Raw genomic sequence first — 27051 nt, forward strand, 5'->3', positions numbered from 1 at the left:
ATTACATAAGAAACAAACACAAAATTATTTTCAGGAAAATAAATAGAACTGAAGAATATTCTACTAAATGAGATTAGTCAGTCTCAAAAAGTCAAGGGTGGTAATTTTTTTCTCAGTTATGGAAGGCAGAGAGAGACTAGGAAACAAAACATAATGTATTTCAAATAAATAGAGATAAGGGTTACAGGTGAGAGATACAGGGAAAAGGGAGGACCAAAGAAGGAACCCGTTGAACAATACCAATACCAAGGCAAGATGTGAAGGCACTACACCAACCTCACCAACCCGTGGGGAGGGCAGGGAGCAGCGGGTGGGATGGAGAGGGACATACACAGAGCTGTGTGCATGCATGTTTTTATCACGCTGAGCTTCACTGGAATGTATAATCACATGCACCAATAAAATATATTTTAAAAAAGAAACACATGGCCGGGCGTGGTGGCGCACGCTTGTAATCCCCGCGCTTGGGAGGCAGAGATAGGAGGATCATGCAGGTTCGAAGCCAGGAGCATGCGCTGGCTTAGGAGACCCTGTTTCCAAATAGAAAAATGTAAAAATAGGTCTGGGAGTGTAGCCCGGAGGTAGAAGGGCTTCCAGGAACCCCAGTACCAGCAAAAAAAAAAAAAAAAAAGGAAACACATGGAAATTGTCCTAGGATGTGTTTTCATCATAAGATAGTAAAAATCTTAAGCTATTTAAAAACCTTCCTCATTGAACAATGGCCTACATATTTGAATAAGGAGAAGCAATTATCTGTACTAAATAAAATCCCTAATTAGATAAAATTTTTACGTAATGTTTCAATTCATTATTCACTTTTGGTATAATAAACAGATGCATATTGGGACACAGGGTGTCTTTTCTGTCCCTTGAATATCTTTCCCTATACTTCTGGTCGACTCTTAACACAGTTCAAGGTCTAAATATACAAAGTTTTCTCACCTACTCCAGGGAATGATATTCTCTTCCAGAAGTTATAATCTGCAGCAAAGTGATAAGAGAGCTCTATATTGCTCTCTCTTTTGTCTTTCTCTTTTTTCTTACTTTAAATTCTTACTTATCTAGTGAGAGAAATAAGAGTAGGTGCTGTACACACGCACACACATGCACACGCACGCACACACACACAGAGCATACTGCTTCTCACGCTGGCAGGTACTCGCAGAGGCAAGCTGTGCTGACTTGTGTAAACACTTACTTGAAAGGTGCTTTTTTCCTTGCCGCCACACTTGTTAATAAGGAAGACTGAAACCAACCCCCAAGCTGGTCTTTTCCTTCCAAGTACAAATCAGCTCTTTGGTCAGTACCTCAGAAATAAATATTAAAGAAAAACAAAGAAATTTAAAATAACTAAAAGAGAAAAGCCAGGTGGGATGGCATATACTTGTAGTCCTAGTACTGGGGAGGCTGAGATAGAAGGATCACAGGTTTGCAGCCAGACTCCACAACTCAGTGAGATCTGTTTCAAAATAAATATAAAATAGGGCTGGGCTTGTAGCTTAGAGGTAGAATGGCCCTAGGTTCAATCCCTAGTACCACATATAGATGGATGGATGGATGGATGGGTTTTGATTGTCAACAAGTAAAATCATCACTCACTTTATTTCTGTGTCACTCTACCCAAAGGCGAAGAGGCATTCATTTGAGCTTCACCCCCACTGCCACTTTACTAGCCAAGATGATGGTGATGGACCTTTGAGTATCATCTTCCAAAGCAAAACTAAGATGCTATCTAAATTAGAGGCTGATTTGTAATCACTATCAAGGTTCTTAGTGAAAAGAAAATACTGTTTTATTAATTTAATAAATATTCGCTGAGTACCTGAGGACTTTACATGGTAATCCATTTAATTTTCATGCTCACTCTGGAAAAGGTAAGTGCTATGTTCCCCATTGTACAGATGATGAAAGTGAGGCACAGAGAGGCTTCAGAGCTGCCCAGTGCTCTGTGGACAATGAGCAGCTTAGGCGAGTTCTGGGCCTTGCCAATCTGGAACTGTAGTGCCCTCCCTTAACCAAGAAGTCACTATACTAGAATGTGCTTGGTTATGATAATTAAGCAAACCAAAAAGAATGTCTTTTTATAAAGATCAAGTTATGAACATCTAATTTGACAGTAATCCAGTCAAAAGATGAACAAACTGTACAAAAGCCAGATGTGTAATTGTCTTAAATTTGATAAGGTTTGTACACGCTTGAGAAGAACTTTAGCATTTAAAAGTTAATAACAGCTAACTTGACATTTAAAATGAGATGAAGGACCATTTGGCAAACAACACAAGTAATAATTATTTCAGACAAGAATCATCAAGGACATTTAATTGCTAGGTAAAAATTGAGGAAACAGGATATTTTCTGTCTTAAAGGACCTTCCTAAAGGATACTTATTCATAACAACTGGAGAAGACAAGAAGTAAATTGTACAATAAGAAAACTGGCTAGACCAGGCATGGTGGTGCACACCTGCAATCTCAGCATTTGGGAGGCTGACAGGAACATTGCAAGTTCAAGGCCAATGTTAGCAACTTAGCGAGGTCCTCAGCAATTTAGCAAGACCCTATTTTCTTCTTCCTCTTACAAGCGTGGTGGTACACGCTTGTAATCCCCGCTCTTGGGAAGCGGAGACAGGAGGATCCCGCAGGCTCGAAGCCAGCCTCGCTGGCTTAAGAGAGTCTGTTTCCAAATAAAAAAAAAATACAAAATAGGTCTGGGAGTGTAGCCCGGAGAAAGGTTCCATCCCCAGTACCACCAAAAAAAAAAAAAATAAATAAAATAAATAAATATATATATATATATATAGGACTAGGGGTATACCACAGAGGAAGAACACCCAAGGCTTCAATCCCCAGTACCACAACCATGAAGAAGGAAGAAGGAAGAGGAAAAAGGAAAAAGGAAGAAGAAAGAAGATGACGAACACTGGCTGGGCATGGTGGCCCAGGAGTGCCAGGAGTGTAATTCCAGCTGCTCAGTGGTGAAGTACTTGCTCAGCATGCACAAAGCCCTGGGTTGATCCCTAACACCACTCACTTTCAAAAGTAAACTCACCCACTAGACACAGTATGACTATCAGGATGATCGAGAGCAGCACATGTAGGTTTTAATGACTTTTCAGGCAGTCGAAGGCTCCAAGTATAACTGCACTTACTGTACTGAACATAAAAAAGCGACTTCAGAAATTAAAAAGCAAGCCGGGCATGGTAATCCCAGCATTCGGGAGGCTGAGACAGGTGGATCGCAGTTCGCAGACAGCCTCAGCTACTTAGTGAGGTCTCTTGAACTCAGTGAGACCCTGTTTCAAAATAAAAGAATAAAAAATAGGGCTGGGGTTGTAGTTCTGAAGTAGAATGCCCCTGGGTTCCATCTCCAGTAACGCAAAAAAAAAAAAAAAAAAAGAAAGAAATTTAAAAACAACAATACTAGCAATATTAACTCTCACCAAGGCCAAAGCTGAAGGTGACCTTTACATTCCATAAGCAGTTTCACATTTGCTCACTCTCTTCTAGCATTCCGGGTGCTATCCCTAATGTGCCAGAAGGAAACCCTTCTCTCTGTTACGACCCACCATAAGTAGTATTATTGCCAAAATGTTCAATATAATTTGTGAAAACAAAGCCTCTAAACTTGTAATATTTGCTCCCAAATATACCTGCAGAAACATAATTATGAAATTGCAATACTGAGTAAATACACACAAAAAACCTAAAATTTAACATGTAATACATTTCGCCATTGTGAATTATTATGTAATTTTAACTGTAAGCAAGAATAAGCATGAATTTACATGCGTTTTTTTTTTTTTTCGCTCTACTCCCAGACCTATTTTATACTTTACTTAAAAACAGGGTCTCATTATTTTGCTGAGAGCTAACTAGCTGAGGCTGGCTTCGAACCTGCACGATCCTCCTGTCTCAGCCTCCCAAGCGCGGGGATTATAAGCGTGCACTACCATGTGCGGCTATTTTTTCTACATTGTTTTATTGTTCTAGAAGCAAAGAGGATTTTGGAGGGGCACAAATGATACTTCCTAAGAGTGTGAGGAACTGCTGATCTTTCACTGCTTCCCAGATTCCTCATCCCTGTCTTTAACTTCACAGCACTGACAAGCCTTGTTCTTTGTTTTTGTTCTATGTTTGACTTTTATGTTGTATCTTTATGGAAATTTCTTGTGTGCCTTCTCCTACTGCTCCGTGTGTGTGTGTGTGTGTGTGTGTGTGTGTGTGTGTGTGTGTGTGTGTGAGAGAGAGAGAGAGAGAGAGAGAGAGAGAGAGAGAGAGAGAGAGAGAGAGAGAGAGAGAGAGAGAGGCAGAGAGAGGGAGGCAGAGAGAGGCAGAGAGAGACAGAGACGGGATGTGTACTGGGGATTGAATCCAGAGGAGTTCTACCTCTGAACAACACCTCCTGCCCTTTTTATGTTTTTAATTTTTTTTTTTGCGGGTCTGAGGATGGAACCCAGGGGCATTTGACCTCCAAGCTACATCCCCTTCCCTATTTATTTATTCTTTATTTTGAAACAGGGTCTCACTAAGTTGTCATGGGCCTCACTAAGTAGCTGAGGCTGTCCGTGAACCATGATCCTCTGGTCTCAGCCACGCCACCATGCCCGGCCTGATTTTTTTATTCTTTATTTTGAAACAAGGTCTCACTGACTTGCAAAGCGCCTCACTAAGTAGCTGAGGCTGCCCGCGAACCCCGATCCTCCTGTCTCAGCCTCCCAAGTACTAGGATTACAAGTGTGTGCCACCACGCCCGGCTGTTTTTAAGTTTTGAAGCAGAGTCTCTCAAGGTACTGCACGCCGGCCTTGAACCTGCAATTCTCCTGTCTCAGTCTCCCAAGTGCTGGGATTACAGGTGTCAACCATCAAGCCTGGCTCCTACTGCTCCCTTCTAGTTCCTGCCTGAGGTCTCTCCTTTTTCTTAGTCTAATACTTACCCTAACTAGGAGTGAGTATACAATTAACTGTCTGTATAGAAAGGGGGAAAACTATAAAAGGCAACTTAGTGGAGAAAGAGACTAAAAATCAATAGCTGGGTGTGGTCATACACGCTTGTAATCCCAGCATTTGGGAGGATGAGATAGGATGATTGCGGTTCAAGGACAGCCTCAGCTACTACTTAGTGAGGCCCTTTGCAACTTTATTTTGAAACAGGTTTCAAAATAAAGAATAAAAAGTAGGGCTGGGTATGTAGCTTGGAGGTTGAATGTTCATGGGTTCCATCTGCAGTTCCGCAAAAAAAAAAAAAAAAAAAAAAAATTGAATACCTGTGTTTTACTCTGACACTATTAAGCTATGTAATCACCACCTAATTTGGCTCCAATCTCATTTTCTATTCTGAAAATTAAGGTGGTCAGATTATTTCATAATTTCTACACTTTGTTCTACTAAACCAAGTTCCTTGAAGTTGCCAAGCAAGCCAAAGACAATGAGCAAGTTTAGAGGAGGGAGAAAATGCCCATTTTTATTTATCTCATGTACTATGGTTCTAACTATTTCATCTTGAAAAACAAACAAACAAAACACTTAGAAATCAGTGGATTACATGACCTCCAAATTACATGACCTCCAAAGGGTCCTTCCAAGTCTAAACTTATACTGTAGCAGCTGATCTTCCAAATGAAGTTAAAAAAACTATTTCAATATAGATTTCTTCTAAGTAACATTTCTGTGTTTTCCAAACTTCTCTGTTGGTATATAATGTATTTTTAGAAATTACCTGGAAGAACATAAGACCATGAAGTTCCACTATCAAACCAGATGTCCAAAATGTCCTGACCTGGCACATATTCCAAGGCACCAGGACCGCCAACCTAATGAGGTAGTGTAAAAGCGTTTACTCACATTAAGCTACAATATCTACAATAAATACCCAGTCTCAAAGTGAAAAATAAATGTTAAACTTACATTATAAATAATATTTTTAAGCATTTCAGTTTAGCTACAACCTCCTCCATTTGCATGTAAAAGTGACTACGGCCACTTTTTACACATTAACTAAGTTAATTGAGATTTTTTGACCGGTGAGGCAATCAGTTAACACCACATCAGAGTCTGAAAAGTCCTGATGTACCAGCTCTAGAGACTGTTCTCTCACCATCAGTTACACCTGGTAGTCAGCCATGGCAGTCACCGTCAACCCTGGCCTCCAACGAGGTCAATGAGCCTCATGAGCCACCACTCGGTTATATCCTATGCTCCCACTGCTAACAAAACAACAATGTGCCAACTGCAGTCACTTCTGATTTGTAGTGAATACACTCATTAACTTTATGTAATAATGTAATCACCTTTTAACTCTAAGAATTGCCATTTAAGTCTTGTAATGCACGCAAAAACTGTAAAACATGAATGGCAACTTACCTGAGATAAAACTTCTTTGGGGAGAAGTTGCTCAGGGGGAAGAGTCCACCAGATATCACTGCCATGTTGTTCCACGAGCTTAACAATATGATCAATGGTTTGGCTATTTTAAGGGAGAAAGGCAGAATTATCCCATTTACTAATGCGATGAATAACAAGATTTAAGATAGCAGTATCTTTTCATATCTTTTTTCCCAAACTTTAATAGTATCTTCAATTACCTGATTGCTTGGGTGCTGCCATTATCTTAAACTCAATATAAATAAAACTCAAATTGATTGTCTGCCCATAAAAAGAAAAAAAGATTTCTCCAGACTTCCTATTTCAGTTAATTACTTCCCTATTCCTATCAATCTACTTTCAGTTCAACTTCCTGTACTCAAAAACTCTCAATTATCATTCCTTCTCTGATTTCTGCCCAAATTAAGCCAACACATTCTATTCTGTCAGTTCTTATTTTTCTTCTTCTTCTTTTTAAATATGATAGTTGTCCCTGGGATACTCTATCAGTCCAACCTTACTGTTTGAATACTAGATTGATGCCATGGTCTGACTTTCCCCCTTTTCCCATCCCTTAAGTTTTCATTATATACTTTCAGATGGATGAAGTCCTAAAATTGCTTTTATCACACAGAACTCTCTGCTTGAAAACTTCCAGGACTTCCTCACAGTTTACAGAACTAAGTGCAAATCCTCAGCATAAGAGGCAACAGCATACTAGAGCAAGGACTTTAACAAGAGACGTGTCTCTCTTTATATGACCACATACATGCATTAAAACTCCAACACTTGTTTCCCTCTGGCAACAAAACCAATCTAACTCATTTGTTCAAAAACTACTAATCACCTCTGGCATCTTGGGCACAGCTGAAGAACTTGCATTTTGTGGTCCTACAAGCTTCCTTCAGAACAACCACCAACTAAATGAGATCATACACGCCAAATTTAGCACAATGCCCAACATGCAAATAATGTCAGACACTGCATTTACAATGTTACAATTCATTACATTCTGTCATCAATTTGTGTGTGTGTGTGTGTGTGTGTGTGTGTTACTGGGGACAGAACCCAGAGGCATTCTAACTGAGCTATACTCAGCCTTACATTATTTTTTATTTTAAAACAAGGTCTAAATTGTAAAGGGCTCCATGCGTGATCTGTGATCCTTCTGTCTCAGCCTCCCAACAACTGGGATTATGGGTGTCTGCTGTGCCCAGTTTAATCATCAATTATTTAAAAATAAACGCAGAGCCAGGCGTGGTGACACACGCTTGTAATCCCAGCATTTGGGAGGCTGAGACCAGAGGATCGCGGTTCGTGGACAACCTCAGCTACTTAGGCCCTTCACAACTCAGAGAAACCCTGTTTCAAAATAAAGAATAAAAAATTGGGCAGGGGGGTGTTGCTTGGAGGTCAAATGCCTCTGGGTTCCATCCCAGACCCGCAAAAAAATAAAATAAAATAAAATAAAATAAAAAATAAATGCAGGGAAAATTTTATATCAAAGTTTTCATAGCAAAATGTATTTTTTTGGTTTTCTTCCCCCAGTACTAGCTAGGGCTGAACCCAGGGGCATTCTACCTCCAAGCTACATCCTCAGCTCTATTTTTTTTTTTTTAATTCTTTATTTTGAAACAAAGTCTCACTAAATTGCAGAGGGCCTCACTAAATTACTGAGGCTGGGCCACAAACCTGAGATCCTCCTGTCTCAGCCTCCTGAGTACTGGGATTACAAGTATGTACCACCACACCCCGCAATAATGTACATTTTAATGTATTATAATATTTATTATTTCAGTTGTGTTAATACTATAGCTTCCTCTAGTTGCTTTCCATTTGGTCAGAGTATGTATGACAGTCAAGGCAGCTTTGGTTTAATTTCAGACTCTATCACTTACTAATCATGTGACCCTACGCATTCAAGTACCTTGGTTCTTTCATTTGTAAAAAGCAAATAATAACAGCAAGACTTACAAATAACAAGATTGTACAATGGGCAGTAAGTCCTCCTTATTTCTAAGACAGCCACTCTTTTTAGATGGACTTTAACAGTAAAGATAAACACTTGTGCTATGAGACCATAAAATCCTTATGCAATAACTATCTTGTTACATGATAATTATATTTAGTTATACATTAATATTTTATATAGTATTCAAAGAACATTTTATCAGTTAGAAAATATGAATATACTCTAACAGAAAAATCTGAATAAATCTAATGACTAAGGGAATCAAACTCTAAAACAACAAAGACAGAGAGATACTAACAACATGCATTTATATACATAACCATAACTGTAGCAGAGATGCTGTTCATATCAATAATGCAATTTTCAGGGCTGGGGGTGTAGCTCGGTGGCAGAGCTCTTGACTAGCATGCATGAAGCCCTGGTTCGACCCCCAGCACAGCAATAAAAAATTAAAAACTCATTAAAAAAATAATTTTTTTCTAAGAAAATGGTTGACACCAGTTATAGAGCCTGCCATCCCACCAACTCAGGAGGCCAAGGCAGGAGGATTACAAGTTTGAGGGCAGTATGAGCAATTAGCAAGACCTCATATCAAAATAAGATAAAAAGGGCTAGGCAAGTAGCTCAGTGGTAGAACACATAGCTATCATGTGAAGCCCTGGGCTCAATCCCTAATACAGTAGATAATATATACAGCAAAATAAATAAAATTTCAAAATGGATGTCATTTCGCCCTTTTAAAAACATGTTATAAGGCCAGGCTCAGCGGCATACACCTGTAATCCAGACACTCACGAATGTGAGACAGAAGGATCAAAAGTTTGAGGCCAGCCTACGCAACTTAGTGAGACCCTGTCTCAAAATAAAAAATGAAGCCAGGCGCTTGGGAGGTGGAGACAGAAGGATCTCCCTGGCTTAAGAGACCCTGTTTCAAGGAAAAAAAAAAAAAAAAAAAAAAAAAACTATACATATATATAGAGAGAGGGGGGGGGAGTCTAGGAGTATAGCCTGGAGGTAGCAGGGATTCCAGGAACCCCAGTACCACCAAAATAAATCAATAAATCAATCAACCAATAAATAAATACTAAAAAGGGATGGGGATATAGCTCAGTGTTAGACCACCCCTGGGTTCAATCACCCATACTGCAAAAAATAACTTTTTGAGACAAACAAGAAAGTAGTTTTAGATATGTTGGAGACAAAAATAGAAAAGTAAATTGTTTAATTTCATATTAATACCGCAAATACTGTACAGATATAGGACTGCTTTTAAGTACTTTATAAGCCCCCTCTAATTGGCTACACAGAAATACTGACAGAAGCAGTTCTTGACAGCTGCCTGACTGCTCTATGCCTCGTGGTTCCTTAAATCAAGAGGTTAAACAAGTAACACAGAACTAGGCCTGGAAAGTGCGCCTCCCACCCCATGGTTCAGTCCGCTTTTACTTCCTTATCCTGCCTCTCTAACTCATTTATAATGGCTGCACTATCATTAAACTCACACTCCTGTTCAGCACAGTTTGCTAAGCAAAGGCAAAGGGGCTCTTATTGCCCATGAATAATAAAGACTATGATTCAGGGATGAAGTCAGAAACTAGGGAGTCACAGGAGATAAGTGTGTTGACAGAGCAAGCACTCAGTCCAAAGACCAGACATGACAGGAATAGAGCTTATTATTTTGCCAAGTTTCAGTTTCTATGAACACTAGGAAAAGTCATGGCAAAGAAGGGTATGTAAAAAAAAAAAAAAAAGAAAAGAAAAAGAAAAAGACAAAGTCCTAATATTTAAAGAAAAGAGTAGCCCTTAGCATTGCAGATATTTTCACATCCATTTTAGACGGCCAAAGTCAACTTAAATGAATCTAAATGAGTCCATAAAAGTACCATAAGTAAAGGAAACTGTAAAATCCTACCAAGTTTATTCAGCAATCTCAAGTCTAAATAATTTTAATTTTAATTGCTACATTTCTTTGTAATATTAGTAATTCACCTACCTATATAAAACCATGTTTTAACGTAAGAAAAAATGAGTTCTGGAGATCAAACCCAAGGCCTCACCTACACTAGACACGTGCTCTAGCACTGAAGGACACCCCCAGCTCCCCAGCTCTGAATTTTGCATTTTAGTTGCAAATTAAAAATAATTTGTTTTCTAGCTATCCCACTCCTGGGTATCTTTCCAAAGGGACTGAAATCAGAGACTTACAGTAATATATACATATACAGTAGCACAATTCACAATAGCTGTATTATGGAAAGAACCTAGGTGTCCATCAACAGATGAACGGACCACAAAATTACGGGATATACACACAATGGAATTCTACTCAGCAATAAAGAGCAAAATTTTATCATTTGCAGAAAAATGGATGGACCTGGAGAACATTATACTGAGATTAGCCAGTCACAGAAAGTGGAGGGTCACATGTTTTCTCTAATATGCAGGAGCTAGGGAGTAACTGGATACCAGAGGAACTGAAGATAATGGAGGAGAGACCTCAGTGGAGCCCGGGAAGTGGTTTAGGAAAAAGGAAGAGTGGAGAGGGAGAATCAGTGATGGAATTAAGAGCACTGACATCATGTGCATATGTGAGAATACCACTGCCAATCTCAACATCCAGCCAGGCATGATAGCACACACCTGTAATCCCAGTGCTTGAGAGGCTGAGACAGGACGGTTGCAGGTTTATAGCCAGCCTCGGCAACTTACAAGGCCTTCTGCAACTTAGTGAGACCCCATTTCAAAATTAAAAATGATCCTAAAAATCTTTTGAGTTTTAAAAACAAAATGTGCAAGCCAGGTGTGTTGGTGCATGCTTGTAATCCCCGCATTTGGGAGATTGAGACAGGAGGATTGTGGTTCGTGGACAGCCTCAGCTACTACTTAGTGAGGCCCTTTGGAACTCAGTGGAACTCTAACACTGGAAAGCCTGGAAGTGGACTTTTTTTAAATAATAAAACTGAGATCATGCATTAAAAAAAAAATTAGCCAGGCATGGTGGCACACCCCTGTAATACCAATACTTGGGAGGCTAAGAGAGGAGGATTGTAGATTCAACACCTGTTTCAAAATAAGAATAAAAATAGGGCTGGAGGTAGAATGCCCCTGGGTTCCATCCCCAGTATCACAAAATAAAATAAAATAAAATAAAAAATAAATTAAATAAAGGGCTATGGGGTATAGCTTGAGTGGAGAATGACTCTGGGTTCAAGCACCAGTAACACACACACACACACACACACACACACACACACAACCCCTAAGATAACTATAATGGATAAGAAAATAAAGATTAATGTTCAGCCAGGCATGATGGCGCACGCTTGTAATCCCAGCATTTGTGAGATTGAGCCAAAAGGATCAAGGTTCGCAGACAGCTTGATCTCAGCTACTTAGTGAGACCCTTTGCAACTTAGTGAGACCCTGTTTCAAAATAAAGAATAAAAAATAGGGCTGAGGGTGTAGATCGGAGGTAGAATTTCACCCCTGGGTTCAATCCCCAGTATCACCAGAAAAAAAAAAAAAGGTTCTGGAAAAAATAAAAGTTAATTTCACACAAGTGCTCAAAAGATAATTATAGACTTGGGGCAAAAACCTGCACAAAGGCAAATGCTTGATGGGTTCTGTTTATTACATTTTCATAAGCAGGTACAGAGGTAATCATTAAGAGCTAAGCTACCATCTTGATAAAAATGGCTGCATAACCACTCTGCCACAATTGATTTGACTTGTATCCTTTTATAAATATTAAGTTTCTTTACAAACCACTATATCAGACATCTTACATATATACCTTTTATGTCTTTGTACGGAGACAATGCCCTCATATTTCCTTATGATAAACATTTAGAAGTGGATTTTTTTTTTTTTTTTAATGGTGCTAGGCATTGATTTCCGAGACCTATGCATGCTAAGCAAGCACTCTAACACTGGAAAGCCTGGAAGTGGACTTTTTTTAAATAATAAAACTGAGATCATGCATTAAAAAAAAATTAGCCAGGCATGGTGGCACACCCCTGTAATACCAATACTTGGGAGGCTAAGAGAGGAGGATTGTAGATTCAACACCAAACCAGTAATTTAGTGAGGCCCTCGGCAACTTACAGAGACCCTGTCTCAAAATAAAACAGGACTATGGATATAGCTCAGAGGTAGAATGTTTCTGAGTTCAAACCCCCCCCAAAAAAAAATTAAACACAATTTTCTAAGCATTTCCTTGTGACATTAAATACACTTTGGGGGGGGGCGCGGGGATTCTAAATTTGTTTGGGGAAATTTAAGAATTCTCCCTTTATTTTGTTAATAACACCCTATATTTAACAAAATACAGTAACTTATAACCTAAATATCACTATACATTACTGTTGATAAAAGTGGGTGAAACCACTTATCACTATATAATCTATAATGCTTCCATTTTAATGCTACACTTCATAAAGCAATTAGTCCATCATAAAACTCTGGACTTTACTCAAAGGCTTCATCTAACCACATGCATTACGTGTCTCCTCTTAGATTTCAATCAGTGAAAATCTACTAGGCAGTATGAGCAACTACACCACCAGCCAATCACTCTGAACCTTACTATCAACCGAGCTGAAGGCTTATTTAGAGAGTTACTGGAAATTAAGCAGCATTATAGTACTAGGTACTGAAGACAATGCTACTCTCATTTCACTGTTTTCTGTGTTCTGTTCTAATATGAGAAAATATTAACAACTATAAGACAACTTTCTTCCACGAGTTACTGAAATGAGGTAAGAAGCTAAATATTTCATAGTTGTTTACTAACTTTAATTCAAGAACACAACGGAATTTGGGAGGAAAGGGTTCCTTTTTTAATATAACTCTACATTCATTAAGGTTTTATTTATTTATTTACTTATTTATTTATTTATTTATTTTATGGTACTGGGGGGTGGAACCCAGGGGCTTTCTACCTCTGGGCTGTAATTCCAGATCTATTTTATACTTTATTTGAAAACAGGGTCTCAGTAAGTTGCTGAGAGCCTCACTAAGTAGCTGAGGCTGGCTTTGAACCTGTGTGAGCCTCCTGTCTCAACCTCCTAAGCACTGGGATTACAAGCGTGTGCCACCACGCCCAGCCATTTATTAAGTTTTAAAGGTGACAGAAAATAATACTGGAAATTTTTTATTTAATTCTTTTCATCAAAATGTTATTATTAACATAAGCAAAAATTTAAGGTAGCTTAAAGTTAGAACATTTTCAAATGAAACTAGAAATTCCTTGCTTGATTTTGTTAATTTTTTTTTTTTTTTTTTTTGGTGGTACTGGGGTTTCTGGAAGCCCTTATACCTCTGGGCTACACTCCCAGACCTATTTTTACATTTTCATTTGGAAACAGGGTCTCCTAAGCCAGCGCGCAGCTGGCTTCGAACCTGCGCGATCCTCCTGTCTCTGCCTCCCAAGCGCGGGGATTACAAGCGTGTGCCACCACGCCTGGCAAATTTTTGTTAATTTTTTATAATGTATAGAAGCCAAGAATTCAGTACATATGTTAACTACTGTCAGTAATAATAATAAATTGATTATAATCATCTGATATGGTGAAAAAATTCAATAAGCATTTTTTTTCCTTCCTAATTTCTAAATTTTATCCCTTTGTGCTAGGAATATTTATTTTGGTTTTATTGACTAGGAATTGATTTAAACCTAAATTATAATGGTACTATATTATAGATTCAGAAAATGACTAATGATATTAAGGTTAAAACTGAAATTATTTCTTGATCAAATACAAATGAATATAAAATTCAAACAAAACCATTACTTCAAATCAAAACTACCAGTCCTTAAACTTATTTATTTTTATACTTATTTAGTTATTGGGGGGGGTACATGGGGGATGGAACACAGGGACATTCCACCTCTGAGCTATACCCTCAGCCCTATTTTATTTTTATTTTGAAACAGGGTCTCACTAAAGTTTTGGAGGGCCTCACTAAATTGCTGAGGCTGCCTGGGAACCTGTAATCCTCCTGTCTTGGCTTCCCAAGTACTTGGATTACAAGTGTGCACTACCATGCCCAGCTCCTAAACATATTTAGAACATACACAAATCAAGATTTTCTTCCATAAAATAAGTATACTTAGAGATAATATACACACTTTAATTAAGAAAAGCAGGAGGGCTGGGGTATAACTCTGTGGTAGCTCTCTTTCCTAGCATGCACCAAACCCTGGATTTGATCCCCACTACCACACACACACAAAAAGAAAATAAATAGAAGCACTCTTCAGATATGCTTAATGGGGTTATCAAGTGTAACAGCAACTCCATGTGGACTATGTACCAATTTCCAGTGGAGCTGCTGTTACTTTTGATAGTCACCAACTGGCTACAAGACAGTGGCATAAAGAGACAGAAAATCTTGGTTACTTGAGTCTGATTTGATTAAGAAACAACCATTATAGCCTTTCATTCTGTTGTATAAAACTGACAAGAATGAATACCAATTGTCTTAAATTCAAATGTTCTATCACAAAAAGGACCCTACAACAGAAGATTAGAGTCATTAAGAAATGATATACAGGAAAATGACCTATGAATTGACAGACAATATGGTTAAGTTGGTCTGTCATTTCTGTAGGCCAATATTCTGTATATCTCTGCAACTTCAAAGTCAGAAATCAACTAATACCATGAAGTAATACAATGCCAGACATACAGAAAGGAGGCATAACACAACCATGTAAATGTATTGACAAATAAAATGTGAATGATACCTAATGAAGCTTGTTTTGTGTTTTTCTGACAAATCTCACATTCATCGCATGAAGCTTATATATTAACCAAGTTATGTACATTTTTTACTATATAATGGTTAACTAAACCAGTTTCCTCAGGGATGAAGCAGCTCAGCATAGACTGCATGCTTAAGCATTCATGAGGCCCTGGGTTCAATCACTAGCATCAAGAAAGAAAAAAAAAAGGAAGAAAAAGAAAAAAATCTTTGTTCTCATTACTATTACTATATTACTATATACATATGGTTCACCTCAATCACTTCAAACAACTTTGCTCTTGCTTTTTTTTTTTTTTTTTTGGTGGTACTGGGGATGGAACCCAGGGGCCTTCTACTTCGGGCTATACTCCCAGATCTATTTTTTATATTTTTTTTGTAAACAGGGTCTCACTAAGTTGCCGAGAGCCTCACTAAGTAGCTGAGGCTGGCTTCGAATCTGCACGATCCTCCTGTCTCAGCCTCCCAAGTGCTGGGATTACAAGCGTGCGCCACCACGCCCGGACACTCCTGCTCTTTACATCCTAAGAAAAGAAGAAACAGTGATAATAGCTTATAAAAGTTTCCTTAAACTCTGTTCAGTAAATTTTTTTTTTTTTTTTTTTTTTGGTGGTACTGGGGGTTCCTGGAAGCCCTTCTACCTCTGGGCTACGCTCCCAGCCCTATTTTATACTTTTTTATTTTTGGAAACAGGGTCTCTTAAGCCAGCAGGGCTGGTTTTGAACCAGCAAGGTCCTCCTGTCTCTGTCTCCCAAGCGCGGGGATTACAAGTGTGCGCCACCACGCCCGGCTGTTCAGTGAAAATTTAAAATTACACTTGTGTAAATTTATCTCAACTCTAATCATTTAAATCCCTAACAGAAGCTGGGCGTGGAAGTGCACACTTGTAATCCCAGTACTTGGGCGGCTGAGACAGGATTGCAGGCTTGCAGCCAGCCTCGGCAATTTAGCAAAGGCCCTCCAAGACCCTGTTTCAAAATAAAAAAATAAAATAGGGCTGGGGGTGTAGCTCAGAGGTAGAATGCCCTTGAGTTCGTCTCTAGTACCACACACCCACACACAAACACAAAGAAATATATTAATAAAGATATTAAGATATTAGTAGTTTGCATCTGAGCACACTCTAAATTATAACAACACAGCAAAAACACTTAGACCAAAGAATGTTATTTTAGCTCAAAATTGTAATCATATTGAAGCAGTATTATTAAAATGAGTCCCTGGTTTCTACCCTCTAGTTTCTTTTCCTAAAACATACGCTTACTCCTCATGCCCACTAACTCCTTGACCTAGTCTTCAAGATTGCCTGAGCTTCCTTGAGCTCGCGCTCACATTTCTCTACTTTCTGTCCCCTTTCTGTACTGTTCCACATGCATGCCTTATCTTGCCTTGCCTTCTCCTAATCTTCCAATCCTTCTGGCAGGTTTAGGAGCAAAACATTTTTTCCATTTCCTACCTGATCCCCCAGGCTCAGGTGAACACTTCCTGTATGAATAAAGTCAGTGAGCTACGTTATGGTTCCACAGTTGTCCAAGAGAAATCCTCTCGTTTTTCTGGCTAAGCCATGTTGCCAGAGAATGTCAAATGACCCAGGAAGTAATGATATGACCTACTTTTCAGACTGAAAAGGACTTTCACACAAAGGATACCAAGAACTGGGGGGAAAAAAAGTAAGGGCCTAGGGCCCTGGGTTCAATCCCATCACCAAATATTAAAAAAAAAAAAAAAATCAACATTTTATTTATTTACTTATTTTGTTGTGCACGCGCACGTGTGTGTGTGTGTGTGTGTGTGTGTGTGTGTGTGTGTGTGTGTATGTGGTGTTTTTACTAGGGATTGAAATCGAAGCATTTTACTACCAAGATAAAGATATATTCCCAGCCCATTTTTTATTCTGAAACAGAATCTTACTAGGTTGTTGAGAGTCTATGTTGCTGAGGCTATCCTCAAACTTGCTATCCTGCTCAGCCTCCCAAGCACTGGAATTACAGGCATGTGCCACCACGCCTGTCTTTAACCAACATTTTATTTTTATCTTTGTGGTACTAAAGATTGAATCCAGGGTTATCCTACCTCTGAGCAATATTATCCCCAGACCTATTTTATATTTTATTTGGAAATAGGGTCTAAGTTGCTGAAAGCTTCACTAAGTAGCTGAGGCTGGCTTCTAACCTGTGCGATCCTCCTGTCTCAGCCTCCCAAGTGCTGGGATTACAAGCATGAGCCACCACGCCCAGCTTATTTTTTTTCTTTTTTATTAGTTTATTAGTGCACTGCAATTATACATTATGGCAAGATTCATTGTGAGAAAAACATACTTCTTCCTCCTTCCTCCCCACACATATTAGTGAAATTGATAGTAATATGTTCACATATTGCCATAGCAGTATTTGAACTGTTTCTTCAATCCTTCCTCTTCCCATAAACAGGGTCTCACTAAGTTACTGAGGCTGGCCTTGAATTTTATGATCCTTCTGCCTTAGACTCCCAAGTACTGGAATTCTAGGCATGTGCCACCATGCCCAGCTTTAACCAACGTTTAAAATTTTTTTTTCAGAAGCCAGGTATGGTGAAACATGCCTATAATCCCAGTATTTTGGAAGCTGAGACAGGAGGATCACAGATTTGAGGATAGCCTCAGCAATATAACAAGGCTTTCAACCACCTAGGGAGACCCTGTTTCCATTCACAATAACTTGAAAAACAATAAACTACCTAGAAATAACTCTAACCAAGGTGGTAAAAGATATCTACAAGGAAAATTATGTAACACTAAAGAAAGAAATTAAAGACTATCTGAGAAATGGATCTACCGTGCTCTTGGATTAGGCAAAATAAATATTATCAAAATAGCCATTCTACCAAAAATGATCTACAGATTCAATGCAATCCCTATCAAAATACAAATGTTATTCTTCACAGAGATTAAAAAAAAAATCAGTCCTAAAATTCATATGTAAAAACCAAAGACCCAGAATAGGCAAAGTAATTCTCAGGAATGAGCCAGCAGAAGGCCTCACAATCAGTCACTTAAAATTATTAAGTTTTTATTACAGAGCTAAAGTAATAAAAAATAGCATAGTACTGGCACAGAAACAGACACATAGATCAATGGAACAGAACAAAAGATAAAGAAACAAATTCATACATTTATAGCCAACTGATTTTTGACAAAGATACCAAAAAAATATACTGGGGAAAAGACAGCCTTTTCAACAAATGATAGAGAAAAATGGAATTAAACTCTAACTATTCACCCTGTACAAGAGCAAATTCAAGATGAATCAAAGATCTGGAAATTAGATCAGAGATTTCGAAGCTAGTAAAGGAGGATATAGAACTAACGCACCAACACATAGGCACAGGTAGAAACTTCCAATAAGACTTTGAAAGCTCAGGAAATTAAAACAAAAAATAATACATAGGATGGCATTAAACTAAAAAGCAAAAGAAACCATCAAGAGTCTAAAGAGAGAGCCGGGCGTGGTGGCGCACGCTTGTAATCCCAGCATTCGGGAGGCTGAAACCAGAGGATCGCGGTTCGCAGACAGCCTCAGCTACTTAGTGAGGCCCTCTGCAACTCAGTGAGACCCGGTTTCAAAATAAAGAATAAAAAATAGGGCAGGGGGTGTAGCTCGGAGGTCAAATGCCCCTGGGTTCCATCCCCAGACCCGCAAAAAAAATAAAAATAAAAAAATAAAAAAAGAGTCTAAAGAGAGCCAGGTGTGGTGGCGCACACTTGTAATCCCAGTACATGGGAAGCTGAGACAGAGGACTGTAGGCTCTTAGCCAGCCCCAGCTACTTAGTGAGGACCTCCACAACTTAGTGAGACCCTGTTTCAAGATAAAGAATAAATAAAATTTAAAAATTGGGCTGGGGATGTAGCTGGCAGGTAGAATGCCCCTGGGTTCAATTCCCAGTACTGCAAATAAATAAATAAATAAATAAATAAGCAAACAAAATAAATAAATAAATAAATAAGAATAAATGCTGGTGAGGATGTGGGAAATAGGAACTCATATAATGCTGGTGGAATTACAAATGTTAGTGCAGCTGCTATGGAGCTCAAAGTGGAGATTCCTCAGAAAACTTTGAATGTGTCTCCATATGATCTAGCTATACTACTCCTGGACATCTTTCCAAAGGAACTAATTCCAGACCATTACAGTGATACATGCATAACCATGTTTATAGTAGCACAACTCACAACAGCCAAATTATAGAACGGAACTAGGTATCCATCTACGAATGAGTGATTCAGGAGAGGCACACACAATGGAATTCTACTCAGCAGCTCTAAAGAACAAAATTATGTCATTTTTCCAGGAAAATGAATGGACTTGCAGAACATTATGTTAAGTGAAATTTGCCAGTCATAGAAAGCGAAGGTCATTATGTTTTCTCTCATTTGAGGAAGCCAGGGAGTAATTAGGATACCAGAGGGACTTAGATGGGAAGGAGAAACTCCAGTGGAGAGATGGAGAGGGTCTGGGGTAGGGGAGAATTAATGACAAAAGAATTATCAATGCCAAACTCAGTGGAGGGAGTGAGGAGGGTGGGGTGTGCTGAAGTTCACCAAGTGCTGTGTGCATGAAGGTCCCTTTCACTTTGATCTACACTTCTAGTCAGATTTTCTGGAGCATTTTTAACGTAAATGGTGCTGGATTTTGTCATTTTCCCAGCATCTATTAAGATTATCACACAGAGCTTTACTTCTAAGTATCAATATATATTTTTAAAAATCTAGTTTTTTGTTAATATTTCAACCATATAAAACGAATCTTATGGGAACTTAGTTTCTCCCAAAAGACTGTCTTTTATTTAAAATATATAAGGAGCTAGGCACAGTGACACATGCCTGTAATCAAGCAACAAAAGAGGCTGAGGCAGGAAAGATCACAAGGTCAAGGCAGGCCTGGAGAACTTAGTTAAGACCTGTCTCAAAATAAGAGAGAGAAAGAGCTGAGCATAGAGCTCAGTGGTAGAGCACACCTGGGTTCAGTCTCCAAAACTGCAAAAGATAAAAATAGATAAATAAGATATCTAAGAATTCTCAATAGCTGGGTGTGGCGGTGCATGCTTGTAATCCCAGTACTTGAGAGGCTGAGACAGGAGAATCACAGGTTTGGGGCCAGCCCCAGCTACTTAGTGAGATACTGTTTCCAAATAAAAAACAAAACAGGGCTGGGTGTGTAGCTTGGAGGTAGAATGCCCTCAGGTTCAATCCCCAGTAACACACACACACACACACACACACACACACACACACACACACACACACAGAATTCTTAATTGTCCACACTATTTTTCATTTTGAAGAAAACACAAATCACTTTAAAACAATGAAAACTTTACAAAGAGTTGTACCTGTTGATCAAGTATTCATCTTTTGTCTTATGATGAAACACAGGAATTGGAACACCCCACACTCTCTGCCTGGATATACACCAGTACGGCCGCCTGTCCAGCATGTCAACCATGGCGTTCAGGGCTGCTCCAGGAACAAACTTCACTGTTTTTAACAATTCCTGCAATTGAGTCACAAATCAAGGCTCATGAGAGCGGGCAGAGCACATTCCCTAAAAATGTCAGCATTTGTCCTGAAGCAGTTTTCTTCATTTTGGATGTTTGCAGTCATTCACATTCCCCACTGCCACTCCCCACAAAAAAATCCACAAGATTTCAAAGCAAATGAGGCCAAATAAAAACAGAGCCACAAAAAATTTAAATATAAAGTGTAGACTTAACCTTTGGAGGATGCAACAAGAGGTTTTCCACTAATTTCCAATGTACACCAATCCTAGATCAACACTGATAATAGGGCCCAGCATGGCGGTGAACTTCCATAGTCCCAGCTACTTGGGAGGCTGAGGCCAGAGAAGAGTCTGGCAATACAGTTAGAGCCCCAGCTCAAGAAATGCACAAAACCAGGCATGGCGGTGCACACTTGTAATCCCAGTACCTGAGAGGCTGAGACAGGAGACAGGTTCCTGGCCAGCCTTAGCTACTCAGTGAGGCATTCTGCAACTTAATGAATCCCTGTTTCAAAATGAAGAATAAAAAATAGGGCTGAGGGTATGGCTCAGAGGTAGAATGCCCCTGGGCTCAATCTGTAATACAGAAAAAAAATAAGAAGCCGGGCGTGGTGGCTCACGCTTGTAATCCCAGCATTCGGGAGGCTGAGACAGGAGAATCACGGTTGGCGGACAGCCTCAGCTACTTAGTGAGGCCCTTCGCAACTCAGTGAGACCCTGTTTCAAAAAAAAAAAAAAAAAAAGGGCAGGGGTTGTAGCTCAGAGGTCAAATGCCTCTAGGTTCCAGCCCCAGACCCGCAAAAAAAAAAAAAAAAAAAAAAAGAAAAGAGAAAAAAAAAAGAAAGTGGTAATAAAAGGTTTAATAGCACTACTATATATACCGCATTAAACTACAGTTAGGATCAGTGTCAAAATAATTTCAATCACTGTTTAAAATGCTTACAAAATAAACTACTATCCTAGGTTGAGGAAGATTACAATATAAACTGATTTTTTACATGGTTTACAATATTTAGAAAAGACTTTCTCAAAATAACAATCACAGCCAGGCATGATGGCACATGCCTGTAATTCTAATACTCGAGAGGCTGAGACAAAGGGATTGAGGGTTCAAGGACAGCCTCTGCAAATATTGAGACTCTCATCAACCTAGCAAGATCCCGTTTCAAAATAAAAATGAGCTGGGTGTGGTGGCGCACGCTTGTAATCCCAGCATTTGGGAGGCTGAGACAGGAGGATCGCGGTTCATGGACAGCCTCAGATACTTAGGCCCTATGCAACTCAGTGAGACCCTATTTCAAAGTAAAGAATAAAAAATAGGTCTAAGAGTGTAGCTCAGAGGCAGAATGTCCCTGGGTTCCATCCCTAGTGTCGCAAAAATAAATAAATAAATAAATAAATAAATATAAAAATGAAATAGGGCTGGGAGTGTAGCTTGGAGGTAGAAGGCTCCTGAGTTCAATCCCCAGTGCCACAAGCAAAACAAAACAAAAACAAAACACAAAAAAAGTTACGTCTTATTTATTTACCATCATTTAAGTACTCTCTCCTATGCCCCCCGCAAAGTTATAAACTACTAGCAGTTGATTTTATCTGTGAATTATCAAAAGATGAATTGTGTAACACCAATAGTTGGTAACAACCTTCAGAAAAAAACAAAATATGTTCACCTCACTTAAAAAAACTTTTCTATCCATTAATAAAAGCATTTCCCGATTTTCAAAGCAGATTTAAATGGTTTTTCCACTTACCTTAACTAACTGAAATTCACCCCTCCCCACCCCAGAACTTCTTGGAACACCATCTACTGGAAAAACGGCAACATTTCTGCAATTCAATTTGATTAAAATACTTGGTTTAAAAAGCCAAGAAATGGCTTGGGGTTTAGCTCATGCAAGGCCCTGGGTTCAATCCTAGTACTGCAAAAATTTAAAAAAATTAAAAAACTTGGTTTAAATATCTTGCATCAGACTTAGATGTTCTGTAACTAAAAATATATGCAGAGATGAAAGTTTTAAACTGCAAATATTAACACTTACCTGGCCAGGCATGGTGGCATATACTTGTAATCTCAGTACTTGGAAGACTGAGATAGGAGGATGGTAGGTTCTTAGTCAGCCTCAGCCACTAAGTGAGGCCATCTGCAATTTAGTGAGACCCTATTTCCAAGTAAAATAAAATAGGTGTAGCTCAGAAATAGAATGCCCCCGGGTTCAATCTCTAGTACACACACACACACACAAAAAAAAAAGAGAAAGAATTTAACACTTAAAGGTAATGAAGATACGCTTCAAAGGAATGAAAAAAATCAAGGGCCCCAATTACCAGGACAATAAATGGACCAGCTAATTACCGTAGTATCTGATAGGTACAGAACAAAATATCTGTATATTTAACCTGGTTAACAAATTTAGCTCTTTCATTCAATAGAAAAAAGTTATTTGTGCAAGTTACATACATACACTTAGATATTTGTATGCTATATATACGTTAAGTGAAAGAGCTCAAAATGTATATTAAATATTTGGAATAGGAGTTATATTTGTTAACTCAAAGGAATAATGTTTTAAATGGATTGCAATCGTGTGTGCATGTGTGCACACATGCGCACGTGTGTGGAGGTGTGTGTGTGAGAGAGAGAGAGAAATTGGTAGACAGACAGACAGCAGATAGACAGATGGACTGAATCCATGGCATTCTACCTCTGAGTTACAACCCCAGTACTTTTTTACTTTTTGTTTGGAAACAGTATGTCACTAACTTGTTAAAGGCCCTAAGTTGTTTAGGCTGGCCACAAACCTGTGATATTCCTGTCTAAGCCTCCCAGGTACTGGGATTAAAGGCATGCACCACCACCCTGGCTTGCAATTTCAATCTTAAAGAAACAAAGTCTTTTTTTCTTCTTTCATTCTTTTTCTTTTTTTTCTTTCTTACTTTTTTTTTTTTTTTTTTTTTTTGTGGTACTGGGTGTGGAACCCAGGGACATTTCTACCTCCGGGATATCCTCCCAGACCTAGTTTTATACTTTATTTGGAAACAGGGTCTCACTAAGTTGCTGAGAGTATCCCTAAGTAGCTGAGGCTGGCTTTGAACCTGTGCGATCCTCTTGTCTCAGCATCCCAAGTGCTGGGATTACAAGCAGTGTGCTAGACACTGGCAAGGATGTGGAGAAGTGGGAACTCTAAAACATTGTTAGTGGGGTTGCAAATTAATGCAACCACTTTGGAAAACAGTATGGAGGAACCTCAGAAGAATGAGAAAAAAACCTACCATATGATCCAGCAATACTACGTCTGGATATCTACCCAAAAGAGTGAAAACCAAACTACCAAACTAATGCATGACTATTTTCATAGCCGCACAATTCACAATTGCCAAACTATGGAACCAGCCAAGATGTCCATCAACAGACGAATGGTTTACAAAACTATGGGATATGTACACAATGGAATTTTACTCAGCCATAAAGAACAAAATATGTTATTTACAGGGGAATGGATGGAACTGGTGAACATTATGCTAAGTGAGATTAGTCAGTCACAAAAAATAAGAAATTGGATGCTCTCCCTAATACGCAGAAGTTAGGGAGAAAATAAGTCATAGGAGAAACTCTAGACAAAGGAGATACTATAGATGAACAAATAAGGCGACCTAACTGAGGGGCTGGGAGGGGGGGGAAGAGGGAAGTTCCCTAATGTACATGATGTACATTCACAAACATATCAAAGTAAATCACTAAGCCAAACATGAGAAAGAGGGAGTGGGAGGGAATGGGGAAGGAACTGGGTAAGGGCTAAATAAGTGATGTGTGCATGTATGCCTCCTCCATCTTGTACTCCATTAAGATGTATGACTACAGCCGGGCGTGGTGGCGCACGCTTGTAATCCCTGCATTTGGGAGGCTGAGACAGGAGGGTTATGGTTTGCGGCCGGCCTCAGCTACTTAGTGAGGCCCTTTACAACTCAGTGAGACACTGTTTCAAAATAAAGACTAAAAAATAGGTCTGGGGGTGTAATTTGGAGGTAGAATGCCTCTGGGTTCCATCTTGAATAAAAAAAAAAAAAAAAAGATGTATGACAACAATGCACCAATAAAAAAATTTTTAAGTATTTTACTGAATGCCTCTTGTGTGCTAGACACTGTTCTGGGAACTTTTATTCACTCACTCTGTAAGATAGACATTACTATCACACTGTAGAGATGAAAAGGTTACAGAACTGAGTTTCTAGGTTAAACAACTTGCCCAATTCAGTCCTAGTCCATGCTACTCTCATAATGGGCAAGAAAGTGAATGTGCAAGCCATTTAACATCTTGAAGCCCCACCTTTTACATATGTACAATGAAAGAATAAAATCTAAGGTCCTTTCAGATATAAAATTCTACAATGTTAAAAAAAAACAACAATCATTATGGCAACAATCCCTTCTACTTCCCAAACCCCATCTCAACCTCACAATCCTTTAAATATGGAAGAAAAGATAAACCCAACCTCTTATAATAGGATTCTTTTATACCTTGGCTGTAGTCTTAATATCCGTGATATTTATAAACCACTGCTTGCTGGCACGAATAACCACTGGTTTCTTTGTCCTCCAGTCATAGGGATAGCTGTGTATCAGTTTTTCCTCTTTCAACAAATTCTCTGAAGTTTGAAGCATCTTTATGACTTAAAAAATTAAATATAATTAAAAATACTATAAGAAATCATAATAACACTCTAAATTATAACAGAAATGATCAAGTCTGGATATAGATGCCAGTAAGAGCAGCCAATTTCCAGGGATTTTTTTTTGGGGGGGAGGGGGGGCGGGTCTGGGGATGGAACCCAGGGCCATTCTACCTCCAAGTTATACCCCTAACCCTATTTTTTATTCTTTATTTTGAAACAGTGTCTCACTATGTTGTGGAGAGCCTTACTAAGTAGCTGAGACTGTCCGAGAACCGCGATCCTCCTGTTTCAGCCTCCCAAATCCTAGGATTACAAGTGTGCACCACTATGCCCAGCCCAGGATTTTTGTTTGTTTGTCTGTCTATTTTGCTTTGTTTTGGGTACTGGGGGTTGAACCCAAGGGCATTCTACCTCCGATTATTTTCTATTTTTAATTTTAAACAGGGTCTATGTTTTATTTTTAATTTGAAACAGGGTCTCACTACTTGCTGAGGCTGTCCTCGAACCTCTGATCCTCCTGTCTCAGTCTCCTAAGTACTGGGGTTCGAGGCATGCGCCTGCAAGCCTGGCTCACTTTCCAGGTTATTAAAGATATAATCTGGGTATCTTCCAGCAAAGAAGATAGAGACTGTAAAACCTTAATTAGACTCTATATCATTCCTATATTTTATTTTTTTTTACTTCAAAGGATAAGTGAATAGAATATTCCTAAAATTCTAGGTTTGAAATTCAGAATTATAATCTTTCATACTATGAATGGTACAATGGACTCTGGGTAATCCAAAAGAAGCCATGTATGATGGGTTGAACTGTATCTCCCCAAATGATCCTGACCTCCTATACTTGTGAATGTGACCTCACCTGGATATTGGGTCTTTGCAGATGCAAATAAAGTTAGCCATGGTCACACTGGATTAGAGCACTGTCCTGATTAGAGGGGAGGGTGCAGAGACACACAGGCCATGTGACAGCAGAGGGGGAAGTAGCAATGCAGCTGCGGCCCTAGGAGTGCCAAGCAAGTCCAGGAGCCAGAGGCTGGGAAGAGTAGGGATTCCTCCACAAAACTTGGGGAGGGAACACAGTATTGCCAAACCTTTAATGCCTGTTGTGTTCAACGCCACCAAATTTATAGCCACTTGTTAGTGTGTCCTAGAAAAGTTAATACACCGGGTCTAATTCGCCTGAATCCTGACAGTATACAAAGAAAGGTCTTCATCACACTTGGTCTCTGATTCCAGGACTCCAAAAAGGCAACTCAAGGCTGCAGGACCCCCAGGATCCTAACACATAAACCGTGCTATGTGTCAGTTATTTGCAAGGTTGTGAAAGCAGTGTGAAATGTCAGAGCCACAGCACCTACCTCCAAGTTTGATGTTACCCTCCACAAAAGTAATAGTGCTGACTGTAATCTCTGTCACCCTAAAACTGCCCCATGCCTGCCTTGTTTAAACAAATGGAGCAGCTCTGAAGCAAAAACTGAAAAAGTCCTAAACTCATTTTAAACCATGTGGCTAAACAAAATAACTTTGGCTTTTGTTTCTGTTGAAAGTATAAGGAAGAATAGCTAGCAAAGGTTACTGCTCACTGCTTTTCAGAAAAAATATAATTATGCGATTCAACAGATATGATACTTACCCACGTCGGTTCCCTCTTTAAGAACAGCCTTGTTTTGAAGCTCAGGACCTGCATCTTCTGTGAAAATTCCACTTTCATCCACTAAACAATCCTACAAAGTGTCATTTTGAACAA

General features: G+C 39.1%; 1 protein-coding gene across 1 annotated transcript in view; it reads right to left on the reverse strand.

Annotated features, from left to right (window-relative positions):
• IARS2 (isoleucyl-tRNA synthetase 2, mitochondrial) overlaps positions 1-27051 on the reverse strand; it is a gene marked incomplete at both ends in the record, with an annotated part of 56589 nt that overhangs the window by 15329 nt on the left and 14209 nt on the right. The window contains 6 exons of the mRNA XM_080698328.1: positions 1199-1307; positions 5716-5809; positions 6360-6462; positions 20465-20625; positions 25148-25299; positions 26938-27028. Of these exons, the coding sequence (XP_080554454.1) occupies positions 1199-1307; positions 5716-5809; positions 6360-6462; positions 20465-20625; positions 25148-25299; positions 26938-27028 (710 nt within the window). The remainder of the gene's footprint in view (positions 1-1198; positions 1308-5715; positions 5810-6359; positions 6463-20464; positions 20626-25147; positions 25300-26937; positions 27029-27051) is intronic.

Source organism: Muscardinus avellanarius, assembly GCF_963383645.1.
Source record: "Muscardinus avellanarius genome assembly, chromosome: 7".
NCBI classification, from domain to species: Eukaryota; Metazoa; Chordata; class Mammalia; order Rodentia; family Gliridae; genus Muscardinus; species Muscardinus avellanarius.